General features: G+C 38.1%; 1 protein-coding gene across 38 annotated transcripts in view; it reads left to right on the forward strand.

The window, feature by feature from the left end:
- ABI3BP (ABI family member 3 binding protein) overlaps positions 1–22,904 on the forward strand; it is a 130,756-nt gene that overhangs the window by 104,601 nt on the left and 3,251 nt on the right. For all 38 annotated transcript variants that reach the window (XM_056483381.1, XM_056483507.1, XM_056483331.1 and 35 more), the window contains 8 exons: positions 1,082–1,192; positions 3,868–3,951; positions 5,342–5,410; positions 6,101–6,313; positions 7,755–7,866; positions 17,238–17,317; positions 18,681–18,710; positions 19,685–19,846. In XM_056483381.1, coding sequence (XP_056339356.1) covers positions 1,082–1,192; positions 3,868–3,951; positions 5,342–5,410; positions 6,101–6,313; positions 7,755–7,866; positions 17,238–17,317; positions 18,681–18,710; positions 19,685–19,846 — 861 coding nt within the window. The remainder of the gene's footprint in view (positions 1–1,081; positions 1,193–3,867; positions 3,952–5,341; positions 5,411–6,100; positions 6,314–7,754; positions 7,867–17,237; positions 17,318–18,680; positions 18,711–19,684; positions 19,847–22,904) is intronic.

Raw genomic sequence — 22,904 nt, forward strand, 5'->3', positions numbered from 1 at the left:
GGCAGAGAGAGATGGAGATATTCCTGTTTATATATTGTATTTCCAAAAAAGCTCTCCTAAATGAGTCCTTGGATCTGCTCCCTTCTCGCCCACAATCTCTCTATTTATAGGATAACCTAAGGTCTGATACATAGGAACTGTAGAGCCAGTAATTCAGTATCAGGCAGCTTGCATAGTTGTTGATATTGGCAGCCTTATGAGAATTATATTGCTCTTGAGGATTTTCTCCTTTTAGGTACAAAAAGGCTTTTGTTACATAAATGTGTTGCACATATCTCCTGGATTTTCTTAAGGAAAGAAGGGCAAAGGTGAATAGTGGAACAAAAATCTTTTCCTTTTCCTTTGGCTTTCCTTTGTATAATAAAATCCTTCATAATTTTCTGGAAAATACAAGTAAGTATGAATTAAGGGGCTTAGGTTTGCCTTTTAGACCTCACTGTCAAAGGACATTATCAGATAAATTTAATGGGTACTGGCTAGAACTGCACACTGAAATAACCAAGTTGGGTGCTTCAGAAGTTTTTACAACAGTAATTGCCTTTAGCTACGTCAGTGTTTGAGGTGACAATAACTTTTTTCAGTTTTGAATGGCATAGAAAAAAGTGTTCCTAATGATAATTTCTTCTTCTCACATCTTTTGCTTCAAGCTGAGGGTGGCCAGTTGTATAAGTCAGAAAGTACAAGAGGTCAGAAATTTTGTCAGTAGGATACTGAAGATGTTTCCTAGCACATTGAGGTGGTGTTTATTGTGTGAAGATGTATCCATTTGAATGCCAGAAAATTACTGTTGACAAAAATGAATAACTACATAGAAAGTGAATCACTGAAACATTTGCACAAAATCCAAAAGGAGCTACATTTTTTCAGTGTGAACTTGTTTAAAACTTCATGGCACACAGTTCTCAGAGAATTTAAGGCTGAAAATACAACTCAGATCAACTCCTAGTCTCACCTCCACTTTTGATATTAAGTCAGACATCAAACATTGCTTGAGAAGTCAGAATATAACTTCTAGTGTGTTTCTGATTTTATGGAATGTGAGGCTAAATAATTAATAATGCTGTCTTGTAATGTCATTCAGTGACTACAGCTCCTGGCCCTCAGCACCCTCCTATACCTCCTGCCAGACCTACACAGATGAGAAGAAAACCTCTGCCTCCCAACACTGTGACTGGTAAACCAGGGAGTCCAGGTATTTCAGCCTTGTCAGCATAAATATTTTATTGTGTGGGAGATTATACTGGCTAGCAGGGTATAGGAGAATTCTATAGCATAGATTTCTTTCATCTGTGTTATCTATAGACTAGATATCTTTTGAGACACACACAGGCCTTGTGTCTTTTGTCTTTGTACAAAAACCATTTCCTTTTTTTCCCCTAACCTAGTTATATCATGACTAGTAAGGGAGCAGAGAGCAAAATAGCACACTCCAGGTTATCCTTTAAGAAGATCAACCTTAAGAATATTTCATGTCTACTAATACCATCCTTTGCTATTTAATGTGCATGCTGGATGGGAGATGTTGACTATTGTGCTTCAATGCCTAGTCCTAACTGGTTGTTTGTTACAGAATTCCTCACATATATATGGTACATCCATTAACCCATGCAAAAAATGAGCTAACAGTCACCCAGGCAACTAACTGCACTGAGAGAAAGAGCAAGCTGAGTTGTTTCATATACAGAATTTAGCTTGATTATTGTGCTAAAGTATTCTTGCTTCTCACTATTGGTTTAAGAAAACACAGAGACTTTCACCTTTCCTATTTTATTTTAAGATTATCCTGAAGTGGATATTCAGTATCCACATGGATGTTAGTGGATTATAAATAAGAATCCTTAGGCTAACATTATCCCTTGTAGTCAGCAACTATCATCTCCTTAAGATTAGCATCATGACAGCTTCTTTCCTCTTCAAAATGATCTCTGTAGTTCCTTGGAAATATAAAGGTCTTTATATATAAGAATATACAGCTGTATGTGAATATACAGCTCTACTGGATTTTCTGTTGTGGGGTTTTTTTTGTTTATTTCATTTGGGACTAAAGACCTAAACAATTCTTCAGTATTTTGTGTGGCTGAGGAGTAGCAAGAATCTCCAGGCTGGATGAGACAACCTATATAGTTATTCATCAGCAGAGCCAAGACTGAAATGCTGTCTCTGTACTTGTTGATGATGGGTGGTGTTTCCTTAGTAATATTTCCAAGAAAACAGAAGATGTCATCAGTCTTAGACCTGATATATTTTCTTTTGCTTGTGTTGGGCTCTATACTAATCCTCTCCACTAAGTGTCTAATTAATTTACCAGTGTTTTGAAATTTCAACCTTTTTCCTTACAGTGGAAGCCAGGTTATGTGGTAGTCAGCATTTGCCATACCTTCCTAGGCTTTCAAGATGGAATAAATTGGTTAAATGATCTGGTTCTTCCCTGTGGGGACAGTAGAAGATTTTCTTCCTTCTGTGTTTCCTAGTGTTTTATCCAGCTTAGTTTTAAACACTGTAATTTTGTTTCTTCTGGTTCCCTGGAGAGACAGTTCCACTGTACTGGAAACAGGAAAAATTTGCCTCAATGTTCTTCTTGGATTTTCCCTGTCAGAATTCTGTCCTCTTTCTCATTAACACTGTGATTAATTCCTTACTTGCATCTTTCTAACTCATCCAGTGGATATTATGGAAAGGTTTCTGTGCAGACATTAAAAGTCTCCTGAATGGGAAAAAAAAATGGAAATGAAAGTTCCAGGAACTTTGTGAAACTGAACTCTAGTGACAATTTTTCAGATTTCCACTTTATCAAGAGAATTAGTGGAAAGTAGGCATTTTTGTTGTCTTAAACTTGGCTCACCAGAGTTCTGCCTTCAGTTGCCATGTTCTGCAGCATATGTGATGGGGAGGTAACTACATTATATAATTCTTGACTCTTCAGGGTTGAGATTTCACTGTCATATCATGGTTATCTGGGAATACTTGCATGGTTTATGAATCTAATTCTTGTCTTTTACAGCTATTATGCAAGAAATCAAGACCTTTACCATGGATTGTTTGCCTCTTAGAAACCTGTTTTCTTTATTAGGTGGTAACAGCTGAAGAATAAAAGCAATGCCACATAATCTAAAATACTTTTTTAAAATAACTGTTTAATTATAGGTGATAATATTGCCTCTATCAGTCAGTTTCTGTCCAGTCTTATGCAACCTACTACAGAAATGAGTTCAGCAAGAAAACCTTTATTCTTGAGTGATATAAGTGTTCAAAATGCTGGTCTTGGCTGCATTTTCTTTGCTTTTATTTGAAGTGTATCTTAATTTCATTTAGTGGAAGCTCCAGTGCTGTTCTGTGGTTAAACTCTTAATGCAGACCACAGTTAAGGACTTGGTGTTTATCACTATAAATGTTCCTTGCTAGTGTATGTGCTGTATTGAGAGCAGAAATTAATCTTACCTATATGTGAGGGAAGAATCCAAGTTTCAGGTGCTGACTTCAGCTGCTGTGTCTGGCAGCTCAGTAAGAAATGTGCTCTTTCTTTAAGGAGCAGGTGTCAGTGCTGGTCACTTTGCATCCTTTTACCAGTCTGTGTAGGATGTTCTGTACATTAAACCAGGTTATATTCTAGCTGCCTAAATCCTCCAAGACAACCTCAAAGTAGCAAAGAGTTTTATTAGTGAGTTTCAGGATTAGGTGACGTTTTCAGCTAGCACAGTTCAGAACTTTCCTAAATCCAGCTGGGGAATTACCATGATTTAAATGAAAACACTTGTTGCATGAAGCAGTTGTCACAAAACTGAGTTCTCTTAGAAAATCAGAAAGCTGTTTGACTCCTTCAAATGCTGCATGTCTTATTGCTACAAGTCCCTCCATTTGTCACTGTAGCTAAGCCTGCTGGACCAACATCACCTGTGAGGACAGGAACATTACATAAGACACCAACAGCTTTTGCAACTCCAGAGTACTATGGTGAGCATGTTACAAACAGTTCTGGTTTCTTCTTTTTTCTTTTTTTATTTTTTTAATTAACATTAAGGCTTCCATTTTTCTTTTGCTTCCCTTCCCAAAACTTTATTGAGGCATTGTGTATTTAACATAAAAATTCTTCTGTCTGGGGTGATTGTGATTTATTTTGTGCCACTGAGTCACTTTTCTGATTCTATTGAGATCTAGTTCCCCTCTCTCACACATCTTGATAATTGAGAGGATGACAGGGCTTCCACCTTCCTAGAAATCCATACATGCTTAGTGGGCTTTCAGTACTAATCAGTGGCCATTTAAAGCTGTGCAAAGAGTAGATAAGGCACTTCTTTTCCTGGACATTTTGATTTTCCCAGGGCATTAATTCAAAATATTATTTGTCAGTGACTGATGGTGCTCATCATAGATGTGATATCCTCCTTCATTTGATCAAAATGCCACCATTTAAATTGTAAAAATTGCTGTAGTGCAATCCTAGTTGTCAGTGGGTTATTTGCCCTTTATCAAACTGAGAGTTAATTACAAACTCAGAGCTAAATCTTTTCAAGGTGGCATACAGTAAAGAGTTTGGAGGAGGATGTGTTTAGAATTTTTGAGCCCAAATGCGCAGTTCTTCATGTAGTGTCATGAATGATGCTGCTTCTAATTTTCCTGGATTTATAGTAATACTTAAACTCTTATCTCCTTAAAATGATCATGAACTCACTGTGACCCTCAGAGCTCAGTAAAGCAAGTTGGATGCTAGATCTATTTATAAATACTTGTTGGGAAGGTATTGTGTTTTATCTGTTGAGGTCCATTGTGTATTTGTATCACATTCAGTGTAGTAGGTAATTAATACCACACTGTATCATGAATTCTGACTGCTTTAGCACATTTCTCTTCATCAGTGCATTTGCTTTCAATTTCCTTCAAATCTTGTGGAATTTGTTCACTCTGAAAATAGAATTTTTTATTTCCGTGTTATTTTTAGAGAAGCTACTGTGCCAGTGTAATAGTTCTATATCCCCAGAACATCAAAAAATCTCCAAGCTAAACAGCCAGCACAGTGCAAAAAGATCCTTTTTCTGTGGCTGACCATTTTTTTCCTTACTAAAAAATTCAATTGAAGCAAACCCAGGACAATGGTCTTAAAAGTATTTTACATATATTGCATGAACTGAATCCAGCAGGAGTCATTAAATCTGTCATTTTGATTATGGCTGTCTGTACAGCATCACAGAAAAAATGGAGTACCAAAAATGTAGAGACCTGGCAGCAAATGTCTACCATTTGTCTATTCTTATAATGATTTAAAATGCCAAAGGAACTGTGAAATGCTGCAGTTCTAACATTGGAACTTTGTATTTATTGCAAATTATAACTGTGTTTTCTACAGTTGATGCAACTGTCTTCAGCTCAAGTCCTACATCAGAAACAGATTCTTCAGGAAAACCAAGGTACCAAGGTAGGATATTCATAGCTATGGTATTTTTATTTCAGGGAGCATATGAAGTCTGAGTTATCTTGCATCAAATTATCTTATTTGGTTATTCAAAGGCCAAAATTTTATTTGATTCTGTGCCACTTTAGTGGCAGATGAAAGTGGCAGCATTTTCTTGACTGAATTTTACTTTTACTTTCTGGATTAAAGTTATTGTTCCTTGTGGTGAAATAAAGTGTATGTGATGTCCTTGTATTAGCATACCCCTTAAAAGCTGCAATTAGAATTAAAATCTCGTTTTACTATAGAAGAAATAAAGTTGATTTTTCTATTTTGTGACAGATTTTAATTCTTTCAAACAGTGTGTATCATCTGCTGATACTTTCAGAGTGTCATTTCATCAGTGGTGCCAGTGGGAAAGGGGTGAAGGTAGTGCAGACTCCAGGTCAAACAACAATAAGCAAATTTTTGAAAACAAGCAAAAAAAAAAAAAAAAAACAACAACAAAAACATAAACAAATTCCAAAACAAACAAACAAAAATGAGAACAGCAGCTTAATATTGAATGTGTGGAGTTTATTCTGCAAGCTTTGTGTTTCACTTGTGCAGACTTTTGCTTGGTGTCCTGGGATGGATGTTGTGCACCAGAGGAAATGGCACTGCCATTTTGTAATAAAGCTCTCTTGAATAACAGCTCTTCCCTATTGTTCTTAGCCCCCCATGTCAAGTACATGAAGAAAGATGATGATGTGCCTTGCTCCATCACAAGCTCTCTGGAACATTTCCCACAAGAAGAAGTTGGCAGCAAGGAAGAACCCACTCGTCCTCCACAAAACCCTCCAACCAACCTCACAGTGGTGACTGTAGAGGGCTGTCCATCCTTTGTCATACTGGATTGGGAAAAGCCAGACAACGACACTGTTACTGGTTGGTTTGCTTTCTTTCCTTCATTGTGTGATAATACCATATTTCCAGCTTAATTTACTTTCACAGTAGTTTTTTGCCATTTAAAAGTACTTTAATCCCCAGGGATTCAAGGAACCCAGTAGGGTTTTTTTTCAGCTTCAGTGTGGATAAGAAAATGCTAGATTATAACAAGATTTATACAACAAGGATCACTGGTGTCAGTGCTGACACAAAAAGGTACCTAAGAAGTATGACTCCATATCTTCTCCAATTTTCTGGCTCCTCTCTTTACAGGATCTGGTAAGATCTAGTCAAGAAGTTCCAACAAAAAAGCAGTATAGATATAGATGCACACACACAGTGTAGGCATTTTTCTTGACCTGAGGATGCTGTTTCACAGTGGGCCAGACACATTCAAAGCTTAAATCCATCTTGTAAGTCAGTAGAACTTTGCCAGCATAATACTTGCAATACCCACTGCAAGAGGGCCAACAAGCCCTCTCTGTTAGAATCTGGGGTTTTTTCATTTCTAAAGGGAGGGGTTTATATTGAGAATAAATGCAGGTGAGTCATGCAGGACTCAGGACACATTCAGGTAAACATGCAACACAGCCATTCTTAATTCTTCCATCATCTTCTGTATCTCAACACTAGCTGATGAAAATTGAACACTGAAGTTAGCTAACAGCTCAGTTAATGACTCATCAAAATCAATTCTGAATTCAAGAGAAGGCATTGAATCCTGTTTTCTGAAAACAGTGATTGCTTCATATTGGCACCTGTATGACATTACTTGTTTAGACAGGCTTAAACCAAATTTGCTGTCATCTCTTCCTATTTTTGTAGTTTATGCATGTTTTTGCAATCATGTTATTTAGGTATCACATATCTTTTTTTTTTTTTTACAAATTTTCTGTTTCAGATAGAAAGGTGGAAACAAAATTTGTTGCATCATTTTGTTTTTTGAATGGTTGCTTTGCTTGACTTTAACAATGTCCAGGGGATTTCTCTGGGTATGCCCAAAACCAAAACATAATGGAAAGGTCAGACAAATAGCAATCAAAACAGTGATCACACTCACCTCCTTGTTTTCATAAAAATTACAAGTGTCAGGAAACAAGAGCATTTTGCTCATGCTTTGCTCCTTTGTGTTGCCACAGAAATGTAGGGCAGTTTGTTGCCTTGTGCACTGAGTAACAAGCAGGCACTGGATGGACTCAGTAGTTCTTGGTGTGTGTGTCTGTGTGTGCATGCACTTACTTGCATGCTCATTCATTTCCTGCATTTCCTTTTCCAACTGGATGAGTTAAAAAGTACAAGTCATGTATTGACTTCAGGCTGGCAAAAGGCAGAAAGGTTGAATTCCTGTACAATTGCATACTCATTCACTATCTGGTTGTACTGAAGAAGCTCAAGTGAGAGATGTTACTTGATCTAATTTTTCTTTACTGTAATTTTCCAGAGTATGAGGTTGTGTCAACTGAAAATGGAGGAACTGATGGTGAAAAGGAGAAATCAATTATCACTACAAATCAAACCCATTCTACTGTGGAAAACCTAAAACCTGACACAAGGTAGTTAAATAATATAATTTTCTATGTTAATCCAACTAATTTAGACTGGCAGCTGTCTACCACATCAAATGGAAATACCTATGGAAATAAGACCAAATCAGTTTTCCTCCTCTTTTGGTGGAAAAAAATGTATGGTTCAGTTTAGCTTTCTTGTAAGTTAACAAATAATATATATTTGAGGAATCCTTAGGAAACTTCCAAGAGTATTTGTGGTCTGGACAAGCTGCAGAAGTGACTTGTTGTATCAGACTTGTTGTACTTACCAAAGTAAGAAAATTACTGTGGAGAGGAAAAACATGTTTGTCCTGAATATATAATTTTCTTTCAGTGTCTTAAAAGAGCTGGCAAATTAAAAATGGGTAAGTGAATTCCTATTGATGGTGTGCCTCTCATGGAACTAGTTCAAATAAGCATGATTTATCTTTAAATATCAAATCACATAAAAAAATATTATTCTTTTTATGGCAAAATTAAAAAAAAACAACCCCTCATCTTTTGTTACATTTACTAATTGCATCAGAAAGTTAATTAGTGACACTTGGGGTTTTTCCTGTAAGACCATCCATTTGGCTTTGGTGAATGGGTTTTTCTATTTTAGATAAACTGCCCTTTTCTATTATTATCATAAATTAATTGGAAACACAGCACAAAATTCTGCATAGAGCCCATGCTGAAACTTTATTTTTAGGCACTATGTGGTGTAATCTGAGGTGCTGGTTTAATCTCTGTTGTTACCAGCAGCTCCTAGGATAAGAAATGAAAACCTATTGCACAAAGTGGAGGGCAAGGGAAGAGAATTTGAAAAACTAAATGCATGGGAAAATTATGATACCTTAAAAGAGTTTATTTGACAGATTTCAAAAGATGGGCTCACAAGATGGGCTAGAATTGCTGGGCTTTGCATCAAGAATGCCTGTGTTATTTCCTGAAGGCATGTGGCTTGTGAGAGGGTGAGCTGCAGTTCTGTCATGTTGAGAGGCAATTAGGATATGTGAGCAGTACATAGCTTGGGCACCAAGCATTGCTTTTCTTGATCAGCTGAAAAGGTTTATAAGGGATGGCAAAACAATGTGTTTCTAGAGTAGTGACTAAGAAGGGGAATAGGTGCTGCTAAAGTTGTCAGATTGTGCTGTTTGTGTTTTCATATCAGTTCTGTTTTGGAATAATGCAGTTGCATCTTTGAAAGGAGCTCTGCAGATTCTTTTAAATTCCACATTCCAACTCTTCATGTCTCATATGGTGGCAGAGATGGAATGGATTTGGTTAAGTGTAGAACGACATTGAAGCAAATAAAAACCCTTGCTGCTGGGAGCAGTGTGCACATGATCATAAGAGAAAAGCTTTTTACACTGCTGTTTGTTCAGAAAGAAGCAAGATGAGGACAGGCAGATCCAGCAAGAGCCATTGGAAAGGTCATAATGAAGGCAGGAACTATGCAGAAGCAGACAAGATGGTTTTTAACCTTAATTAGCAGCAATTCAGTCAAACCTATGAGAAGACTTTCAGGTTTTGGCAGGCAAGAGCAAACCAAGCACCATGGGCTACAGCTGTCTTTTGAAGTGTGTGGTTTTTTACAAGGAGCTAGATAGGAAATCAAGAGTGGCTGGTGAAGGCTGACTTAAGGTACAAAGGGATAACTTTTCTTGAAGAGCAAGCAGCTACCATTTCCTCAAAAAGGAAAGGCAGTGAAAGCCTTTCTGGATCTAGAGGGCCAGTGCCCAAAACTGAAAAACTTTGATATATTTTGCAGTGGTTCATGTCCCTCAAGTCTCACCAGATTTAAGGATGCAAAGTCCTCAGAGTGGCTTTGTTCAATAAAACTTCCATTCCAAGCAAAATGTGTGTTTCCTAATTTTCAGGACACCTTGAGAGCTTTGGCAGAAGCACAAGAAGTTAGTTACCACTTAAATCCAGGCTTGCTGGCACACTAAATTCAGGGAAAACAAGAAAGTGGTTAAGACAGCTGGCATCATGTAGACAGCATCTGTTCTGCCAAGAAACATCACATGTCCATAATAAAAGTCTCCTGTCCATCAGGAGCTGCTCATTAGATGAAGGAAATGGACTTGTGGATAAAACTGACTGCAAATGGGAGGAAGAATGACAATTAAACACAGCTTAATATTCATTAACAGAGTCCCTGAAATGTCTAAAAATTCATCAAGTAATACATTAAGACTAGAAAGGAAACTTTTCCATAACTAGCCTTAAAGGGAAGAGCTGTAGAAGAGGTAGAGCTGGAAAAGAAACTTGGAAGAGAAATAGCAATCCCTCCTGCAAGTGATCCACATTTTCAAAAGTACCAGCAATGTATGGGAAGAAAGATGCTCAGCAGCACAAGGTGGATTAACTGGGAAGAACCTCTTGGCCTGGGAACACTTTGGAGAAACTGGCAAGCTGAATTAGAGACCAGCTAAATTATTTTTTCCAGCTTTCCTGAAGCCCTCAGTGAGGCTTTTGTGAACACCCTGTGCTGCTCTGAAGGTCCAGTGCATTCAGAGCTAAAGGCAGTTCAGGATAGATCTGGAGCAGACAGACCTAAACAAAGACTTCCCAAAAAGGCATAAAAATGTTTGTGAATCTGTTCCCTCAGCCTCCAAGAGTAAGTTTAAACCAGAAAGACCCTGTAGCAGTTCAAGCCTGTAGTTGTGCAGATGTGTGTACCTGGCAGAGAGGGTCTGCAATCACACTGGCCAAGGTCCAGCATCCAGCTGAGCTACTTCAGGTAGGATGTGGTAGTGCCTGACCCAGAAGCTAAAGAGTTGATTGCCTACAACCAGCAGGAGAGGAGCAAAAATAAAACCAACTTTTCAGTGTGAAGGGGGCAGAACAAGCAGCAGAGAAAACCTGGGTGCCAGATCCTGCTGTTTGCTTGCTTTATTCTTTTGCATTCTTCAAATAGGTCATACTGCTACACCTCTGGGAAGTTCTGCAGCAAGGCAGACACCTCCTTCCTTTGAGCTGGCCTTCACACAAAGCAGCTTTAAAGATTAGGAGCTGATGGCCAGACTTTAAATATTCCAGGAATTTGGACAGTGTTAGGGAGGCAACAAAGAGACTTTTACAGTTGCTCATCAACAATTGCATGTGCGACTGCAGCTGTCAGTAAGTACAAACACAGAAGTTAAATGGGATGAGGATTATTGTGTAGTATTCTGTGTATTCAGACACATTGAGCTGTCTGAAATGTGACTAGATCCAGAAAAAATGCACTGCTGAAAAAAGATTTTCGACTTTGAGTACAGTTATCAAGTATTTGGTTTTAGCAGACTCATACCACGATAATATGGAGATGGAAATGAAAACAGACTTTCATAGGCACACCACAACTTGTGAAAGTTACTTTTAAATAAATCCAGTTACAGATTTTTTTTGCCTTTCTGTCTTAAATATGCCAGCTTTATGTGATCCTGGTGACTTGACTGCAAGTCTGATACTCTGAGATGAAAGTAAAACAGAGATTTGAAAAACTTCAGACTGTGAGGACATAGACCCTTTGAATGTATATGGGGCACCATCAGCTGTTTTCTAATGTAACTGATTGGGGGTTTTTCTTTAAAAAAAAGTCTTAGGGGCTCCTGCATAATGTGATTTCATTGGAATGTTGAGATCCATATGTTCTTTGCCAAAAGAAAGATATATCAATGCAATTTCCCCACAGTAAGGCAGGCCTCACAGTTGACAACCACACACTAATTTAAAGGATTTTTTCCTTATGGGACAAATATCTTCTTTTTCACCTAGAGAATTGCCAAGTATGGTGATTGCAGGATTTCAAATCATAGAAGATTTCTGATAGTTTAAATAATCCAGAGAGTTCAAATCTTGATATCCATTATTTGATTGGTCAGAGTTCTTGAAATTGGTACTCTTGATGGAAGTAAGATGCTGTATGACTTCAGTCTAGAATTCTGTTTGATTTCTTCAGATTTGCTTCTGATTGTAACCTTTTCCTGAAATATCTCAAAGCATGTAATGCTGTTTACACCATGTGAGCTAGATAACAATATACATCTTCCTTATACAGATAATTAATTGGATATAACTGGTGCCTGAAGAAAACTTCCTCTTGTTTTATGAATGTCTTCTGTTTAAACATTTCTCTTATAGATGTGCTTCTGTGATCTAATACTGAGCTCAAAGCAGCTAAGTCAGCCCTGTCATAAAAAGGGGCCAGGTCACCTTCATAGGTGTGTTACAACATATATTATTGTGAGATTGGATCTTAGGGGAATTTCTGGTCTTGTAAATATCAGTTTCCTCCAGTTCCTTTAATGCAGGCTGAGGTGGCTTAGTGTGTTCATGCAAATGTCTTCTCTATCTTAGCACAGAAAAATGGGAGAAACAAATGCACTAGTATGAACTTTCATCCTCTGCATGGAAATTCTGTGATTCTTATACAGAGAAATGCAGTGTTTATTCCACTTGGAAAAGAGTCAAACTGCAAAAGTGGTCATTTTAGTCAAAGTAGTTGCAGTCTAACTTCCAAGTAGCTATTTGAGGAATGAGACCTGCAGTATTCCATCTAAGCTGTCATACAGGTCTCCTGTTTCTGAGTTTCCTTAAAGGCTGCTCACATTGCAACTCCCAATGGAAGTACCACTGGCATACCCAGGACTCTGCTCCTCCTTTGTTTTACATTACAACTTCATAAGAAAGCATTGCAGTAACTTTTCCTATGTTAATAGTCAAGCAAAATCTCCCATATGTGAGCCAAGACAAGGTTATTATCCACAATTTTCAGTATTTTTCTCCTTGAGTTGCTTCTTTGCAATAAACATTGAGAGGCCTGAGAGAGAAATGGGTTTACTGTGGTTTTTGTTGTCTTAGTTCCATCTCTTGTGTAGTAATAATGGTGTTCCTCTGCATATGCTCCTTGGAAAAAAAATTGGTTTCACTGACCTGTAGTTTTTTCATGGACTTTCCTAGCCTAAAATATTAAATGCAGATGTTGTTTGGGTTTTTTTTCCAGTGAGATTTTCTGTTATTTCTGCTGGTTTCTCTGCCAAAATATGTAGTTCTTATTTCTGTATCCCTGCCCTATCTTGAAACCTTTTTTTTTTTAGCCAGTGTACATTTTCTCTTTCGTTCTGGTGGTTTGTTTAAGGGCAGTGAAGCCCATAGCTCAGACCATAGTGTCCAGAAAATTTTACAGTCCAAATTTCTATACAAGCCTTCTAAAAAGAGCCTGAAGACTGCTGAAAACTGTTTTCATGTATGTTTGTGATGGCAGCAATTGGAAGGTAGTAAAGAAAAATATTAAGACTTGTTCCAAATAGCTCTGGGGAAGCTTGAGTAGCCATTGGAGGATGTGTCCCACCAGCCTACTGGTGTAGAAAAAGAGTATTAATACGAAGCAGAAAGCCTGTGATGCTTGCATTCCACTGTTGTATATAACTTCCCATCAGGGGCTGATCTGCTTCCCCATTAATTATTTTGGTGATTTCAAATATACTCTACTCCTTTTAAAAATGTTTCGAGTGATTTCTGTTGGAATTTTAGGTTAAATTGTGTTAAAGGCTGTTATCACCTTTATCTAATATTGTTTTGTATTACAGTTAGCATCCAAATCTTCTAATCACATACAAGAAAAAACCCAAGGAAACCTCTATCAATGCAGAGGGTTTAGCTTTTGTTAACAGCAAGGGTCAAAAGATAGGAGCTACAAAGAAAGGTTCAATTCAGCAAAATTCAGAAAATGGCAGAAAAGTGCAGGAGGTTTTTACTTGTTTTATTAAAAACCTAACAGATACTGTACTAAATTGCTGTTGATATCAGGGTTCATGGATAAGCATTTTCCATTTCTCTTAGCTCTTCTTCCAACTGTGTTAGGAGAAAGATTCCTCAAACAAGCATAGCAGTTCATTCTCTTTCTCTCCCTTTCTCTCTCCCTTTCTCTCTCCCTTTCTCTCTCCCTTTCTCTCTCCCTTTCTCTCTCTCTCTCTCTCTCTCTCTTTCTTTCTCTACCTTTCATTCTTTCTTTCTGGTGCCACTGCCATCCAAGCACTCTCTGCAGAGCCAGAGGAGCTCTGTGCACAGAGCCCTGCACAATTGCCATCCAACACCAGGAATAGACCTGAGGTCCCAGGACTGTACTCAGATGCTCCAGTTCTCCTATTAGGGTGAAAATCTCTCTTCACCTATTTTCAGTTCTGCAATCTTCAGTCTTCTCCTTTTGCTTGATTTTAAAAGATGCAGGAGCATCTGCATTTGCCAGACTTCCATGTGGTAGAGTGATTTCCTGGGGTGGAAAAATACACTCCAAGTAGTAATTACTATACATCAAGTCTGTTTAATCTGCACAAGGACATTTACTGTCTTACACAGTCTGGGAGGATTTGAAAGGCCTGGTCTCCAAAAGTTTAAGATGTTAAAGGTGTGATGCATTAGATTGCAGTTATATAGGATAGCAGAGTTTTTGGTATATTAGGCAGGCAGATATAAAGAGGGAATATACACTCCAGTTTCTCAGATAAGTCTAACTAAGCAGCAGACATGGGATAACCATTCTGTAGCTTTCCTCTTCCCCTTTATTAATTTTGCCATATGTTCTTCTTGAAATTCTAAGCATTTTGTCCCTTTCCCTGTGGTTTCTATGGGAGTCCATAACATTTCAAATGGTACCCTATTATCACCATTTTATTTCTATTTTTCATATCTTTGTTTTAACCTGACACACAAAAAAACCCCTTTAGATTGTCTTCTATTAAAACAGCCACATCATAGCTTTAACATTACAGTAAACTATGTCACATTGTGATCCCAGTCAGACATTTCCTTTCTCTCCTTTTCAATGTTCTGTCACCTAGCTCTTCATCTTCATCTCCAAAAGTGATTGTTTGTTATTTTTGTGCTGTGGAAGTCACTGGTATTGTTTTAGGATTGAAATTGGCAGAGGAAAGGAGCCTGTGATGCTTGTAAAAACACATACCACAGAACTGTAAAATAGCATCTATTTTAGTTTTCAAAATTTCCTTTTAACATTATTAATAAGAGGCTTCCCTAACTGACTGAGCTAAACTTTGGACATTTCTTTATTATTTTCCTTTTCTCCAATTTTCTTTATATGTTTACATAAGCTGAAATCTCTATCTTAGATTTTAGTTCTTTATTTAAATTTTGCCCTAATTTTCCAAGCTGTGGTTTGGTCTTTTACAGAGAACCTAGTGATCTCTAAACCACAATTTGAAAAACAGTGCTTGGAAAATAAACTTCAGTTCTTGTTTTTGTCTTTTTGGAATTAGAGAATTGATGAGTCCAAGTTCATAACTAAAGATTTTTGAGAAAAGGATTGATTCCTATGAAGAATGTTGACTAATGCAGCCCAAAGTAGGGCATATCAGAGAACAATATATTTGTTCAAAAATCAGCAAAATACATACAAAGAGACAAAACCAGATTATTATCACCCATGAGATCAAACCATAAACTGCCCATAAAGCAATAGAACATTCCATCTTGATGATCACAATTACAATAATAACTTTAGATAAGGTCTTCCTCCTGTGAAGGAAGCAGGAAAACTTCTTTGCAGTCTTTTATCTCTAGTTGTGGATTAATTTCTATGTTTTTAAAAATGTATCATCCAACTATTACTTTAAGACCCCAAACATATGAGAAAATCTTTGTTTATGCTTCAATGACTCTTCAGAAAGAATCAATGACTGCTTTGCTACAGTTCTCTGTATTATGAACTCTCCTACCAGGTAAGAGTCCTTCTTGGCCAAAAACATTACTGTACCACATGGCCAATGTGAATACTTACTACTCAGGTCCTATTTTTAAAAGCATTTCTTTGTTTAAGCAATTTGAAGTTGATAACGAAGATTTATAAATTTCTTAAATTGATTATTTAGTTAATGTCTCCCTCCTACTGTGGGGTAATGTGGGTAGTTCCAAATGCTCTTTCAGCATGTTTAAATAAATGTCAGGATTTCTCCAAATAGACTTCTTTCAGCTCAAAATAAGCCCATGTTTCTCTTAGCAATATCCATGAATTTCCACAGTGCATCTGTTCAGCATACCAGTCTATATAAGTATTTCTCTTAAAAAGAAAAGAAAACCCTAGAAATAAAGGCAATTGCTTAAGTAAGCAATTTTGAAGTTAAATATTGTCTTAGAAGTACAGTGGATGGAAAACAGTTGCTTGGTACTGCTTGAATACTCCACTGAGGTTAATTAGCTCAGATTTTGCAGGAGCCAAGGAGGAGTGAGGGGTAATCCAAAGTTTGGATTGAATTATTCTTCTGGGGCATTGCAAATGGAGTTTACAAATTTCCAACTGTGCAGAGTGTGGTATGGGGGTTTTCTTTCTTTAGAAAATTGCTGTTTGGAAGTGATTCCAGCAATAACATACAATGCTATGCTACAGTCACCAGCAACCAAAGTTATAGTTGGTAAATGATCCTTCTCCAGTCAAGAGCTGAATGTTTAGTTGCCCACTTCTGGGACTCCCGTTTTTTCTGTGTTTAGAGCAAAAAGTGCCTCTAATTTGGGGCTCATTTTCCAGTCCTACAGTCCCTTTGACTCGTGTCCTGTGGCTCCCTGTCACTGATGAAGAGATGCTCTGTGTTAGGAGAGACTCACCATCTGTGTGCTCAGGTGGGAGATGTCCCTCTGTACGTGGCACTTCCACTGTTAATCCAGCATGAGAGGTGGGGGAAGCTTAAGAGAAGGCTGGGGTGGATGTTTTTCCTCAATTGTGTTCTGTTTTTACAGCACTGTGTTTGGTTCCCAACACAGTGATGAAAAGGGATCATGAGATAACTACAGCACAGGCTGGTGCTGTGCCACATCAGTAAAAACACATGCAAAAGAGACTCTGCACAGTGTCTTCATATACTTATTATTAATATACATTCAAGCAATTGGATCTTTGCCTTGGCTGAGCTCATGTCCTGGAAGACTTGCCCTGTGTTTTGCTACTGGTCCTGTCAGTCACTGTTGGTGGACCTGACATGCATTGAATTGGAGGTTTGTGTTCTTAAGAAAGCAAAAAGTACAAATAAATAGCAATGTCCTTTACTCAATCTCTGCTTATCAGGTTGCTTCAGACCTCATGTGAACTTGCTCCCTTTGCCAGAGCTGAAACTGCTGTGTGAGAGGAGACAGACAAGTCAGTGGTGAATTAAATCAAATATTAATAGTATGTGTGCAAAGAATTACCAAGAGGACTAGTTAATTTTGTGTTCAGCTCAGGTCTTACACAGTTAGGACAAGAAAATGTCTCAGTGGCTTTGTGGCAAGAAATTGGGCTTTTTTGTTCTTGTCCAGAAGGGGAGTAGCACCAATGTGTGTGCTGTTTGCTTGCTCCAGGCTATTGAAGAGTGTTCAGTTTGCAAAATTTTCATCTCTTCAATTTTATTCCCCAGTTATGAATTCCACGTGAAACCTAGGAACCCCCTTGGTGAAGGCCCAAGTAGCAACGTTGTGGCATTCAGTACTGAATCAGGTAAGAACTTCCAAAGTTCAGACCTTTATTTACAGCAGCTTTAGTCTGTGGGATGCATGAAGGGCTCTCTCACTTAATTTTGTGCATTCAGTCTTGCTCTTTACTGTCTCCTCAATGTCTTTTTACCACCATGCCCAGCACAGAGGGTTTGCCTGGTATTCATTGTGAAGAAAATTATTTCATCCTTAGAGAGGGCTCAGTCAGTTAAGATTTATATTCCTGACCTTTTTGCATTTAAACAACCCATTAACAGCTTCTGGTTGGGGAACATTAGGGGTTTTTTTGGGCTGGTGTGTTCATAGGTGCTTTTGTTACCTGTTCAATAAGGCTGCTGTAAACAGTGATGTTGTCTGGCTGAAATAAGGATTGAGAAAGAGCTGTTGTGAAAAGTCAGTGTCCCAGTAGGTCCATTCCCTCCTGTTTACTCTCCAGTGAAACAGTTAAAGAGCCTGTTTTGGCCATGGGTTGGTCCCCAAGTCAAGTTCTCTCTGACTCAGAGAGCTTTTGCTTTCCCTATTCTTGCTCTCCTTAAGGTTAACTACAGCTGACTTGTTGACTTTAGGCAAGCAAGATACCATCTTTTGTTCAGAAGTGTTTATTGCTTGGTAGTACTGAAAGACCACATAAAACACAAAATGGATTTAGCCTTTATAAAAGGACTTTCTCAATCTGTGTTTTGAGCCAGGTGTAATAATTTAATAGTCCTCAACTAGTGCTGTCACTGATGGATGAGAGTTTTGGCTGAGCAAAGGATTACTCAGGGAGGAGTGCAGACTCTGCCACACATATTTAAAAACTCTGAATACACTCTTTGTAATCCTAGATTGTTAAAAATGAAAAAAAATGTCTGCTCCAAGTGCAGTTTTCATGAATGACAAGGCTTGTGTTCTGTCTCCTATTTAGTTTGGACAAATTAACCATTCAGTTTTGTTTTTTCTTAATTGCACACATCCATTTCTCACATTTGGGCTTTCAAAGCCAAATTTTTTGTGGCAAGTATTACAGAAGTGCCCTTTCTATTATTATTATTTATGTTTTGAAATTGAAATTTTAATAAGATGCAGTACAATTGGGTTTTGCTGGTTACAAGTTTAAACTCTTGCTTTTACTAGAACTCTGCTTGGCTGGTGTTGTCCCATACGTAAAATTATTAAAAGCTCATTGATACTGGAGTTTCACATAAGAAATATATTTCTTTTAATTTAATTTAATACAAAAGTTAACTTTGCTTCCAAAACTCTTTCTGTTTCACAAATTACAGCTTACATCAGCTGTAAAAAATCACTTACCAATGCTTTTCCATCGAATTATTGAGAACATTCACTTTACAGTGTCTGATTGAATGTTTGTTTTCTTCCCCCAGCGGACCCAAGAGTGAGTGAGCCAATTTCAAGTAAGTGTTTTATATATAAATCTGATCAGCAGTTTTTTCAGAAATCAGATAGCAGAATTTTACAAGGAGGTGGCTCTGCTGCACCAGCTGGATGAGTTACAGAACCAAACAGCATTCACACACAATTTCACTCCTTCCACCCATGCCCCTGCTAAGGGATTCATGCAAGGCTGCTTGTTTACCTGAGCATAAAGCAATCAACCTGATGTGGAGCTCCCATGGCAGCTGGGATGGCTTCAAACCAAGGTACACAAATGAGCCAAGGACAGCCTCATATTTTCTCAACCTTGTCATTAAAGCAAAGAAAGCTCTGCAAAATGCATAAGCTACTCCACACTTTTTAAGTGAGTTAACAGAGCACAACTCAGAGGATTCTATTTATCTGTCTTTGTGTTTTAGGAAAATTTTCTGCTTCAGAAGTCTTGATCTAGCTCTGCTTTAGGCCACTTACAAGACTGTTGCTCTCCTTGATGGAAGGTGGACTGAGCTTTTGAAGAAAAGCTGAGATTATTCAAGCAAATTGGACTGCTTTTTGTATTTGTAATAGACATCACTCTCACTTTGACAAACACTGTGGCACCATTTTTCTCCACATAATTAATGGCACTTCATTTTTACATGTATTTTGTTAGATCACAGTTTGCTGCAAGTTGATTGTCTTGGCTTGAATGCACTGGAGAATGGTGACTGTATCACACACTTCATAAATGAGAGTTTTGCCAATACAAACATTGTCCCCTAACAAGGTCCTAGAATGAACCTATTCCAAACCTGCACCAGAGGACAGCAGGAGGAGTTCACAGCACCAATTCTGCATACTTTGGTGTTTCCCTGAAATATTCCTCATGTTCAAAATGCAGGTGTCATGGTACATTCTGCTTCAGCAAGGTTTCTAATTCTAGTTATTCAAATGTATTTGTAGTGTAATTTTATATGCAGCATTGTACTTTAGCCTCTTTTTTCCTCTCCTACAGTGGGGAAAGATGCCATCTGGACTGAAATCCCATTCAATTCAGACACATATTCAGAATGCAAAGGCAAACAATATGTAAAGAGGACTTGGTATAAGAAGTTTGTAGGTGTGCAGCTATGCAATTCCTTGAGATACAAGATATACCTCAGTGATTCACTTACAGGTAAGAAACATTCAAATCAGTGCTGTCCACATTATATATCCCTGAAAGATATCATGGTTCCTGAAATAAGAGGTTTAACAAGATGATCTGCTGAAGTGTGATCAGATTTGTTTAATTTAGTCTACAGATTAATCATAAACAGTAATCTGCTTGTGCTCAGTAACCATTGATATGTTTGATACTGAACTTTCAGTCTCCAGAGGAATCTCCCTGTGGTGATCATCTGATTTTAAGTACCTGTTCATATGCTGAGGATCATACAGAAAACTGATAAATATCACAGTGAATATTGTAAAACAGCCAAATAGGTATTTAAAGGGTAGCCTAGAATAATTATTAATTAGAGGATCAGGACCTCATTTTAGACCAGGATTAGACCTGTCATTCCCATCCCTTTTGGTAAACATCTGGTTACTGGATGGCTTATAAATACATGACTTTAACTCTAGTCAACAGATTTTACTCACCTGCTTTGACATTTTTGTTTTTATATTCCCCATTTTTGCTTAAGATCTTTTTTCCCCACCTTTTTGTCTTTCTCATATTACATTTTGTTACTGAAGGAAACTTCTTGGCCTTACATTCTCAAGTTCTGTTTGATTTTTAAGCCCAATTGAGTGTGATGTGTTTAAGAACCTGACTCAGGTGACACCTGCTGGGGAAACAGCCTGTGAGAAGTGTTTTTCAGTTAGTTCATAGGAGATCTTTGTGTCTCATGCAGCTTGTGCAAGCTATATCTGCCACATTAAGAATTATGTTAACTTCTTATAATGCATCCTGGCTGTCTTCTGTGTGAGATCTCTTATCACAGACAGCTCTGTGATAATGGCATTAGTGTGGCATCTGAGCACAAAGATGTGTGAGAAATGCCTTTTGAGTGCAAGTCAGGCAAGTGTGTTCAACACATTGCATTGAGTTAGCTAGGACAGACTGGCTGGAAGAATCCTCTTTCATAACCTAAAGTTGCCCCATCTCTGAGCTCAGCACCTCACAGGAGCAGGGCTCTGGGCTCCATGGAAGGAACATGGAAGGAAAAGAGCAGGGGAATGTAGGGCAGCCCATCCTGCCATAATTTTAAGCTTTCCTGCCTTGAATCCAGCACCATTCTCTGATGAGCAGACAAGGAAGGAAAGCCTTGTCATTAATAGTAAGTACAATACTCTGTATGTAAATAATGTCTTAGCAATTATGTGAATAGAAGAGAATGTTTTGAACAGATGTATCATTCATTCAGCTGTTGCTGTACTAACCAGCTGTGATCAAATGACAAGCACTGGCAATGAGGCATGATGTGTCCCAAAACCAGCCAGCAGAGGAAATAGCAGTGCTAATCTAGCAGGACTAGACTTCAGCCCTAAATCAAGTGAATTAACACTGCAGTGAAAGCTGCTCCAATCTGAGGAGAAAAGTTTAATATCAGGAGCCCATTTTCCTATTTTCATTAGATTGTTTTTGTTCTTGCTGGAAGGGTGGTGGTTTAACCTCGCTGGAAAAAGAAGATGTATACACATTGTATTCATTATACTTGCTAAACCTGGTTCTTGCACTTGAATTGTTACAACCAGAGCTGACCAGTTGTCACAATATTTAAAAGAAGTGAAATATTTATGTAGAAGGAAAGCTGCTTTTGCCCCGTGTGCTAAGGGAAGCCTCTTTGTGTGAGTGAGAGGTTTTCCTGTTTGAAGTCAAGCTCTGCTCTGATGTTCTGATGTGTTCCATGGTCACCTCTCCTCACTGTGCCCCCGAGGCTGGCAGAAGCACAATCCAGTGCAAGGCTGCACCGAGCTCTGAATCCCACTGGACACTGAAAAATCTTCCAAGGCTTTGCTGTTGAAGCAGTGTAATTGCCTTGAAACATGGGTGCACTGTCCAAATGCTATTGTATAAGGCAGGCAACAACTGTATCTTTGCATGCTGGTTTTTAGCATGAATTTATTCTTCTAGTGCTGTGGAATTTATAATGTATAAAGCAAAGTTTGTATGTAAGATTGTAAGGCCACCCACAAGGGAACACTGGGGAAAAATTTTTACTTTTGCTAGAATTGCTATCCCCAAAACAGAAAGCCAGTTATTCCTTAGCTAAACGGTTTTAAGTGTGCTCTTTTATTATGGAAATAATTGGGCAGTAAGAATGTAATGGTCACTGAGAATGCTTCTAATTTATGAAGACCAATTGTTTGAGTTATGCATAGGTTAAGCTGTGGGCCAAAGAATATGTGTGTATCTGCAAGTTACTGTTCTGGTGTTAGCCATTAAAATATGTGGCTTATTCTCTCTCTTATGGAGAAAGACTGATCTGTGTTACACATGCCAGGACTGTTCCATAAACTAGCATCTACTGCTGACCTCATTTAACAGTCCTCCAGAGCAGTCACCGTAGGCATTCCAGAAAAGCAGGCCACCTAAAAATAAGTATTTATTGAGGGAAGGAAAAAAATTAATTCTATGTGTGACCTTCAACAGCTGTGGAAAAAAAAAAAAAAAAAAGGCCTTTTTGGGCAGCCTGAATGTTCTTAATTTCAGAGCAAAAATTGCTGAGAGAAACTCACTCTGACCAGTTCTCCTATGCAAAAAAACATGTCTGCAGCCAAAGCTAGATAACAAGAAATAATTTTGTAAAGCAAGAGAAGAGCAACGTGCACAGAGGCCATCAACTGGAGGTGAAAAACTTTGGCAAAATATTGCTCAGATCACAAAAACATTGGAGTTTATTGGTAGGCTGTTCTTTTATTAATTGCTCTTTGGAAGCACCCAGCCACCTCTCAAACGGCCAGACTGGCACAGATTCAAGGCTCCAGGACACCCAATCTTTAATGAGTAACTTGACTTTCTGCCTAACTTAAACCTGCATCCTGAGCCTTTTTCTAAGTGCTCTCACCTTTCCTTTCAACATCTCAACCAATGGTTGAACATATTGAGAACTAAGTGCTGTGAAAGAAGCTTAGAAAGAGTGATAAGTTTATCAACAAAGGTTTCCATCCCAGGTTTGGGAAGAGAACATAGCATGCTCTCCTCCATCTTCTGAGCTGAATTTTACTAATGTCTAGCAAATCAAATC

The sequence above is a fragment of the Oenanthe melanoleuca genome, chromosome 1 (genome assembly GCF_029582105.1).
Source record: "Oenanthe melanoleuca isolate GR-GAL-2019-014 chromosome 1, OMel1.0, whole genome shotgun sequence".
In the NCBI taxonomy this organism is placed as follows: domain Eukaryota; kingdom Metazoa; phylum Chordata; class Aves; order Passeriformes; family Muscicapidae; genus Oenanthe; species Oenanthe melanoleuca.